A 9,267-nucleotide genomic window follows, 5' to 3' on the forward strand; every position below is an offset into this window, starting at 1 on the left:
CCTGTAATCCCAGCTACTCGGGAGGCTGAGGCAGGAGAATCACTTGAACCTGGGAGGCAGAGGTTGCAGTGAGCTGAGATCGCACCATTGCACTCCAGTCTGTGCAACAAGAGCAAAAGTCCGTCTCAAAAAAAAAGGAAATAGAACTGAATGTTATGCCTTGATGCGACAACCCACTATACTCTCTTATTGTTGCTTCTGACTTATCAGTAGATTGAGTTTTCTTGTAACAGTCATATCATCTGCAAATAACAGCAACTTTGTTTCATCCTTTATAATCTTTATATCTTTCCTTTGGTTTTGTCTTATTTACAATGATTAGAATCTAGTTCAATAATGAACTGTATTATTTTCATGTTCTATAAATATATTTTAATTTTTTTTATTTTTTTTAGAGACAGGATCTTGCTCTGTCACCCTGGCTGGAGTGTAGCGGCACAATCATAGCTCACTTCAGTGTTGAACTCCTGGGCTCAAGTGATCCTCCCACCTCAGCCTTCAGAGTAGCTGAGTCTACAGGTATGTGCCACTATGCCCCACTAATTTTTTTTTTCTTTGTAGAGATGGGGTCTTGCTATGTTGCCCAGGCTGGTCTCACATTGCTGGCTTCAAGTGATCCTCCCATTTTAGCCTCCCAAAGCACTGGGAATACAGGCATAGCCACTGCTCACAGCCCTATACAAGTAGTTTTAAAGTGGGGAACAACGGGCGTGGTGGCAAGCGCCCATAGTCCCAGCTACTTGGGAGGCTGAGGCAGGAGAATCGCTTGTTCAAACCCGGGAGGCGGAGGTTGCAGTGAGCGGAGATCGCGAGACTAGGCAAAAAAAAAAAAAAAAAAAAATTAAAGTGGGGAACAAAAGAGACATCGTACAGGAGGACCCAGGTGCTGATGGCTCATTTCAAGTTTACTCCTTCATATGTTTATCACCCTTTCCCTTCTCTCAGAAAATGAAGCCCTCCATCCTGGATGAGGGAATAGCTGTTGAAAACTGGCTATTCTAGCAATTTAAACTTCTTAACTACTAAAATCAAGTTCAGCTCATCCACACTTCCTAATTAATCTATCTGCATTACAAATCTATAATTTTCAAACCAAGTATACAATAATTAAAAGAATAGAAACAATGCCATCTAAAACATGAAGTGTGTTCAAACTAGAGCCTAATTATTTAATATCTGTATAGCACTGAGGAACTAAAAAGCACTTAGCGGAAAAAAAATCAAACTTTTAATACACTCCCAACACAACAAATGAGGCAGTGAAGGAAAATAAATCTCTTGGTTAGATCAGGCAGTGATGTAATGAGGAAAGTACCAGAATTCTAACACATCCCCAAAGTTATGAAGACCCAAAATATAGCCTTTGATAAATACATCTCCAAGCCCATTTATCTATCTACCACAAGCAACTGTCTCTCTGAAAGAGTCCCAAAATATTTCCTCAGCCCAACAAATTGACAATTTCCCTTCTGTACTTGTGTATCTCAGAGGGTAGTCCAGTGGTTGGCTTTCTTCATCTTTCTAGGTTATATAATGATACTGATTTATACTAAGTAACAGTTTGTCCCTCAGGAAAATGAAATATAACAAGAGTGTGGCAGCCAGTTCTCCAGAGTCCTACCCAGATCAATGAAGAGTACAGCACAGTCCTGACTAGTCAAAGGCCTGTCAGAGGTCATATAAGTGCTCTCATGCCTTCTTGGTACAGACAAGAGTTTCCAGAGTTAGACAGTTCTTCTACTAGGGACTTCTCCGGGATTCACATTTCACTAGTAAGTATCCCAAACATGTTTTGCTTTTTTGTTTTTCTCTCTCTTTCTGAATGACTTTTGTTGTTGTTTGTTTTTTTCTCCCTAGCATGGCTCTAATGCCATGAATCAGACTTCTTTTGGACTTACTGACCACGGGACTACTGTATTTCTTCTTTATGTAAGTTAGATACTTAATGTATCTTTCAGAAAATCAGATAAAATGCCCTTTGGATGGACCCCTGTCTAAATGGGCACAGTAAGAAATGTTATATTCAACTTGTAAGAGATTTGGTTTTATTAAAATTCATATTTGAACTCCCCAATAAACCAATAATTTATATTCTATATTTGTTACAAGTTATAATGGTTCCAGCTGGGTGTGATGGCTCACGCCTGTAATCCCAGCACTTTGGGAGGCTGAGGCGGGCATCACCTGAAGTCAGGAGTTGGGAGACCAGCCTGGCCAATACAGTGAAACCCTGTCTCTACTAAAAATTAAAATTAGCCAGGCGTGGTTGTGGGCGCCTTGGGAGGCTATTTGGGAGGCTCCCTATTTGGGAGTCAGGAGTTCAAGACCAGCCTGGCCAACATGGTGAAATCCCATCTCCACTAAAAATATATTTCAAAAACTAGTCACCACCTACTGGGGAGGCGGAGGCAGGAGAATCATTTGAATCTGGGAGGGGGAGGTTGCAGTGAGCCGAGACTGCACCATTGCACACCAGCCTGGGTGACAAGAGCAAAACTCCATCTCAAAAAGAAAACAAAACAAAAAAACAAGTTATAATGGTTCCAAACAAAGGGTAGAAAACAAGATGTTTATGACCCAAGTGGCAAAAAGTTCAGAAGACTCACTTATCTCTTTCTAAAAATATCTGCCCAGCCAGGTGCAGTGGCTCACACCTGTAATCCCAGCACTTTGGGAGGCCGAGGCAGGCAGATCACCTGAAGTCAGGAGTTTGAGACCAGTCTGGCCAACATGGCGAAACCCCGTGTCTACAAAAAAATACAAAAATTAACGGAGCATGGTGGTGCGCACCTATAATCCCAGCTACTCAGGAGGCTGAGACAGAAGAATTGCTTGAACCCAGGAGGCAGAGATTGCAGTGAGCTGAGATCGCACCAGTGCACTCCAGCCTGGGTGACAGAATGAGACTCCATCTCACAAAAAAAAAAAAGGAGAAGTATACTTGCATAGTATTCTGTCACATCAAATAGAGCTGCATAAGCAAAACAGGTTCAGTAAAAGAGACTACCTAAGTCAAGTACTAATTCTTTGAAGCAAGCAAACCAATCATATCCATTTTTGCACTAAACCACAGGTAGATAATTCAGTAACAAATTCTTTAGCATCATCCTGATTAACCAAACCACCTGGATATTGACCATGTGGCCACCCAATGGTAGTGAGAAGAAACTAATTGGAAGTACTTACCTTGAGAGCACAAAAGATGCAGGAATCTCCCATGCACTTGTGAGTTGTAAGCTGCCTAAAGCTACGTCGGAAGATATCCAAGTGCCACAACACCTGGTGAGAAAGGGAAAACATTTCATTACTCTATAAAAAGCCACCATTTAATTTTAAAGTAAAAAAGTTCAAGCAAACATAGGTAATGACTGCAGAAGATATCTTTATTCCCAGAGAAAACTTCATTCTAGTATATTAAAACAAATGTGAAAAATGGTGAGATATCTAACAAGAAAAGTAAATGGTCATATTCTGGGAAACATATTAATTTGAACATAAAGTGAAGGTAATACAGTTAAAATATGACATGACATACATCAAATGTGATCCTGAAGAGGAAATATATGGGTTAAAGCTGAAGAATAAGGATTTACATTAATGATCCACACAAGAAAAGCAAAAATATTTTACAACTTATATTAGAAATGTGAACCCGGCCGGGCGAGGTGGCTCAAGCCTGTAATCCCAGCACTTTGGGAGGCCGAGACGGGCGGATCACGAGGTCAGGAGATCGAGACCATCCTGGCTAACACAGTGAAACCCCGTCTCTACTAAAAAATACAAAAAACTAGCCGGGCGAGGTGGCGGGCGCCTGTAGTCCCAGCTACAGGGGAGGCTGAGGCAGGAGAATGGCGGGAACCCGGGAGGCGGAGCTTGCAGTGAGCTGAGATCCGGCCACTGCACTCCAGCCTGGGCGACAGAGCGAGACTCCGTCTCAAAAAAAAAAAAAAGAAATGTGAACCCATAGAAATGTGAACTGTAGTGTGGAATTGTATCTTTGTTAGAACTCTTAATTTTTAGACATTTCTAAGAGAAGTGTGATCTCCTTAAGTCAATAGGGTAAAAAATTATGATTTCTATACTTTTGTTGAAATGGAAAAAAATATGATATTAACAGTGATAAATCATGTTATAGTATATACCCTTGATGTGATGTGTTGAAAATGGCACTATACTTTTGTGATCTTCCTCTCCAAAACCTATTACCCTAGCCTAATCATGAGAAAAGCATTAGACAAATTCCAATAGGGGAAGGGGGATATCCAAAAAAATACTTGATCAGTACTCCTCAAAACTGTCAAAGATTATCAAAAACATAAACATTCTGAGAAAATGTCACAGCTAAGAGGAGCCTAAGAAGACATGACAAGTAAATCTAAATGTGGTATCCTGGATGAAATCTTGGGCCAGGAAAGGACAGCAAGTAAAAACTAAGGAAATCTGAATAAATTGCAATTTTTAGTTAAAAAAGAAATGATGTAATATATAGCATAATGCCTTAGGAAGCTCCCCCTTGCTAGGAAAGCATTTAATGTCATAATATGTGAAAAAGCATAATTTCTGGAGCCCCAGATGACAGCACACCTCTGGAGCTTCTTCTCACTTATATGTCTCAAGATCCATACTCTAAAAGTTCTTTGAAACTGGCTATGCTCCCAAGTAAATAACATCTTGTTATAACAAATGTAATAGGTTCAACTCATCTGTGGCAAATACAGCTTTGAAACCAAAAATCAGAATATTAGCTCATAGCAACAACTATTCTCAACATGTAACATGATTATAATAGGGACTCCAAAACCACCAATGCCTCAATCATTAAGTATGGATACAGAAATATGTATATGTGTGTGTGTGTGTATACATATATAATGTATTGTATATGGCACTGGAAATTAGAATGGAAACTCATAAATAGCATTGTTTTAACTGACAATATAAATAGACCACATAGAAAAAAAATTATAAAAATGGGACTATGGCCAAGAAGGGGTCAAACATACACATTTATATCAATGCCTTATTTTGCCTGCTTCTAAATCACAAAAGTATTATCAGGATAAAAAGTAACTAAAAAAACTAATATGTGGCCAGGTGTGGTGGCTCATGCCTATAATCCCAGCATTTTGGGAGGCCAATGCAGGAGGATCATTTGAGCCCAGGAGTTCAAGACCAGCCTAGGCAATTATAGTGAGATCCCCTCTCTACAAACAATTAAAAAAAAAAAAATTAGCCAGGTATGGTGGCACGTGTCTGTAGTCCTAGCTACTAGGGAGGCTGAGGTGGGAGGATCACTTGAGCCCAGGATGTTAAGGCTGCAGTGAGCTATGAGTACACCACTGCACTCCAGCCTTGGCGACAGAGTGAGACCCTTGGCTCCAAAAAAATAAGAAATAAAGAAAGAAAACTAATATGCATCATCCAGGACAACTCCTATGCATCTAGTATGCATCTAGCCAACTCCACCTAAACACATGAAATTTGTGGTAATAATTAGGGAAAGCACTTAAATTTTTTTTTATAGGGTTGCCAGCACATAATTTTTTTTTTTATTGTTTTCAAATAAAAATTTAAAAACTGAGAAAGAGGCTGGGTGCCGTGGCACACACCTGTAAGCCCAGCACTTTGGGAGGCCGAGGTGGGCATATTACCTGAGGACAGGAGTTCAAGACCAGCCCAGCCAAAATGGCGAAACCCCGTCTCTACTAAATGTACAAAAATTAGCCCGCATGGTGGCAGATGGTCTGTAATCCCAGCTATTCAGGAAGCTAAGGCAGGAGAATCACTTGAACCCAAGAGGCGGAGATGGCAGTGAGCTGAGATCCCACCACCTCACTCCAGCCTGGGCGACAGAGCGAGACTCCGTCTCAAAAATAAATAAATAAAAACTGAGAAAGAGCATGAAACTTTTATTACTTAGATAAGCTTGGCAACATTCTTCTATTATGAATGAGGAAACTCAGACACTATTACCTGTACAAGGTCACAAGACTAGTCTACAGAATGGCTAAAACTAGAACCCAGGTCTCCTCCCAATGCCCAAGACCATTGTTCTTTATACTAAACATCTTGTCTTCTCTCATAGCAACCCATTTTCTCATAACATCTGAGGAGTCAAGCTAATATTTTACCCAAGTGTATCTTGGGTGGCAAATTTCATTTACTTTTACACTGAAGAGCAGAAAAGAAGAGAAAGTAATTACTTGAAAGTTAGGCCAAGGGGGATGAACTTAACACGCTATGGGCATGACTGGGCAAAGCAGACAGACAGAAAGCTTTGGGATTCTAAGACCACTCAAGTAGCAAGCAACAGTGAAAGGGAAAATGTAGGGTAGATAATCACCTTAAGGGAATTTACTTTCCCCTAGCTCTATTCAAGTGTATCTGACTAGACACCAGTTATGAGCCAAAACAGGAGAGCTCAAAGGGAGGAGATAAACTGGACAAAGACTAGACTCCATTCAATATGTGGGCCAAAAGCCTGAATATTAAGAGACAAGATTAACATACCTGAAAGTCTTTGACTTGTGGAAAGAATTTTGCTTCTATACTAGAGAAAAGCAACTAGGATAACACACCTTGCTCCCAAAAGGAAAAACAGAAAACAGGCCAGGCGCAGTGGCTCACGCTTGTAATCCCAGCACTTTGGGAGGCTCCGAGGCAGGTGGATCACTTGAGGCTAGGAGTTCAAAACCAGCCTGGCCAACATGGTAAAACCCTGTCTCTACTAAAAATACACAAATTAGCCAGGTGTGGTGATGCACAGCTGTAATTCCACCTACTTGGGTGGCTGAGGCATGAGAATTGCTTGAACCGCCGAGATCACCCATGGTCCCAGCTACTCAGGAGGCTAAGGCAGGAGGATCACCTGAGCCCTGGAGGTCAAGGCTGCAGTGAGCTATGATTGGGCCACTATACTCCAGCCTGGGCAATAGCATGAAACTCTGTCTCAAAAAAAAAAAAAGAAAAGAAAAGAAAAATAGGAACCGGTAGAGATTGTTCAGGAAAAAAAGTTGATAAATAGAAAGATGAGCCAGGCGCGGTGGCTCACGCCTGTAATCCCAGCACTTTGGGAGGCTAAGGCGGGTGGATCACAACGTCAGGGGTTCGAGACCAGCCTGACAAATATGGTGAAACCCCATCTCTACTAAAAATACACAAATTAGCCAGGCATGGTGGTGGGCACCCATAGCCCCAGCTACTGAGGAGGCTGAGGCAAGAGAATCGCTTGAACCCGGGAGACAGAGGTTGCAGTGAGCCAAGATCACGCCACTGTACTCCAGCCTAGGCAACACAGCAAGACTCCATCTGAAAGATCACCTGGCCCATTTACCTCCCTTTAGGCATGTAAATAATAGTAGTTACAGTTATTATTTTTTCTCTTACTATTATTAATCCCTCTTTTTGTAAATTAGGTAATTGAGATTCAAAGAGATAAAGTGACTTGCCAAAGATCACACAGATAAATGTAAAAATGACCTCAGGTTACTAACCTCAGACAGAGACTATCAAGAATTTCATTTAAAAAGAGTTACCAGAAATACAGCATCAGCAATTAAAAGTCAAAGTTCACCAAAAATAATTACCCTTACCTGCAGGGCACTGTTGAGGAAGCAGCTGTTTTGCCCTGGCTCATTGCTGAGGCCTTTGCTGGGGGCTATGGAGGTTGAGCTTCGAGGTGCAAACATCCCTTGTACACTACCACGACCCCCTGAAAAATAATTTCTCTTCCAAGACATTATTGTTCACATTTAGCCTGAAAAAAAAATGGAGAAGGTTTTGTGCCTTTTTGGCAGGAATTTATGTCTACTAAAGTTCTAAAAGGAAAGGGAATCTAGAATTTAGTGAATTTATGTTGGAAGATTTTGAGTTTACCACCTTCCAAATATCATCTGCATAGTTCAAGGGACTCAGGTATCCTCCTAGATCTAGATGACAGAGTCCTTCCTCACTTGTTCCAAACAATCTCCAAAATGTAACATGGCACAGGACTAATGCAAACAGAGAAATCCTTGAGTATTGCTTCCTTCTATTTTTCTTGAACAGCCTCAATAAAGTCCTGGTGAAGTGGGTGTAATTCTCAGCTCCAGCAGCATCCAGGATCAGGGTAAGATGTGTTCTTCAAGCTTGTTGATGATGCTTCTTATGGACTGAAGATTTTTCCAACTGGAAGGAGAGGCAGACAGATAAGCAAGAATCCAACATAACCCTCCTCACCCTCTATTGCCTTGTCTCATCATCCTCTGAAGCAAAAACTCAAATTCTGAGCAACTGCAAAAGGTTCCACAAAGCCAAGAAGCCTGTTTGAATCATCTGAGGTTTTTGTTGATGTTCTTGCTGCTTCTTTTTAATATGCCCCAAACTTCTATTGTCCCATCCAGATCTTCAGCAAGTCTCTCCTCTTTCTTCTGGGACTAGAATAGCCAGCTGTGTCAGAGAGCTTTAACAGAAATAAAAAAAATCAAAAGCTTGCGTCACTTAATGACTCTACTGGCTTTGGACTGTTCTGCCAAGATCAACGTTGCCTCACCTCTTGCTATAAACTTGAAACCTTGGCAAACAATGCCAAAAAAAAAAAAAGGAAAAAAAAAGAGAGAGAGAGAGAGAGACCCAAACTAAAGAGATGGAAAAAAGGTATGAACAGCTTTACTTTCAGGGGAAAATTATCTGCAATTTTCTTGAAACACAAGAAAGTTGATCTGGATAGAAATAAAAACCAAATACAAACTTTCCAGTATCAGGCTAACACAAAACAAATCACCAAGTAAGCACACAACAACTAGGAACTGAAACAGTTTCTTTTGGACATTGTGAATAAAGCACTTTTTAAAAGGTGTTTTCCATGAATATGCTTATGAAAACCTGCTTAAAAGTAGGAAGGCCATGTTAGCAGTCTAAGATCTGTTCTGAGTAAAGATATTCCATCCAGAGAAACACTGATGGTGAGTAAACCACAGGTCCTTAACATGCAGTTCAAGAGAACTAAATCTTCTCCTGCCCTGTTTGTTTGTTTGTTTCATTTTTGCCAGAGGATCAGAGAGATAATTTGGGTTACAAATCACTTAATCTCCAGATTATATCCAAGGGGTCACAATCAGAGGCAATCCATTGACCAACTTTAGTTTTCAACTAATTAAAATGCCAGTGAGGCAACAGAGAGTAATACCAAAGCAAGTATGTTCCCTGGAAGGAAATCAACACATCTCCAACTTTAAGTTTTCCTATAAGGCTGCCATGTCCATCTACATAAGGAAAAATGTTTAAACG

The 9,267-nt window shown here is 40.6% G+C and overlaps 1 protein-coding gene across 2 annotated transcripts in view; it reads right to left on the bottom strand.

Annotated features, from left to right (window-relative positions):
- Positions 1 to 9,267, bottom strand: part of USP54 (ubiquitin specific peptidase 54) — a 127,199-nt gene that overhangs the window by 67,393 nt on the left and 50,539 nt on the right. Inside the window, exons 2-3 of one of the 2 annotated variants that reach the window (XM_011928085.1) lie at positions 7,593 to 7,756; positions 3,187 to 3,279 (exon numbers count right to left, since the gene is read on the bottom strand). In XM_011928085.1, the coding sequence (XP_011783475.1) occupies positions 3,187 to 3,279; positions 7,593 to 7,739 (240 nt within the window). In that variant the 5' untranslated portion in view covers positions 7,740 to 7,756. Of the gene's footprint in view, positions 1 to 3,186; positions 3,280 to 7,592; positions 7,793 to 9,267 lie in introns of those variants that run through there. The other variant, XM_011928078.1, reaches the window with a different exon arrangement.

Source organism: Colobus angolensis, unplaced genomic scaffold (assembly GCF_000951035.1).
Source record: "Colobus angolensis palliatus isolate OR3802 unplaced genomic scaffold, Cang.pa_1.0 Scaffold12, whole genome shotgun sequence".
Lineage (NCBI taxonomy): Eukaryota > Metazoa > Chordata > Mammalia > Primates > Cercopithecidae > Colobus > Colobus angolensis.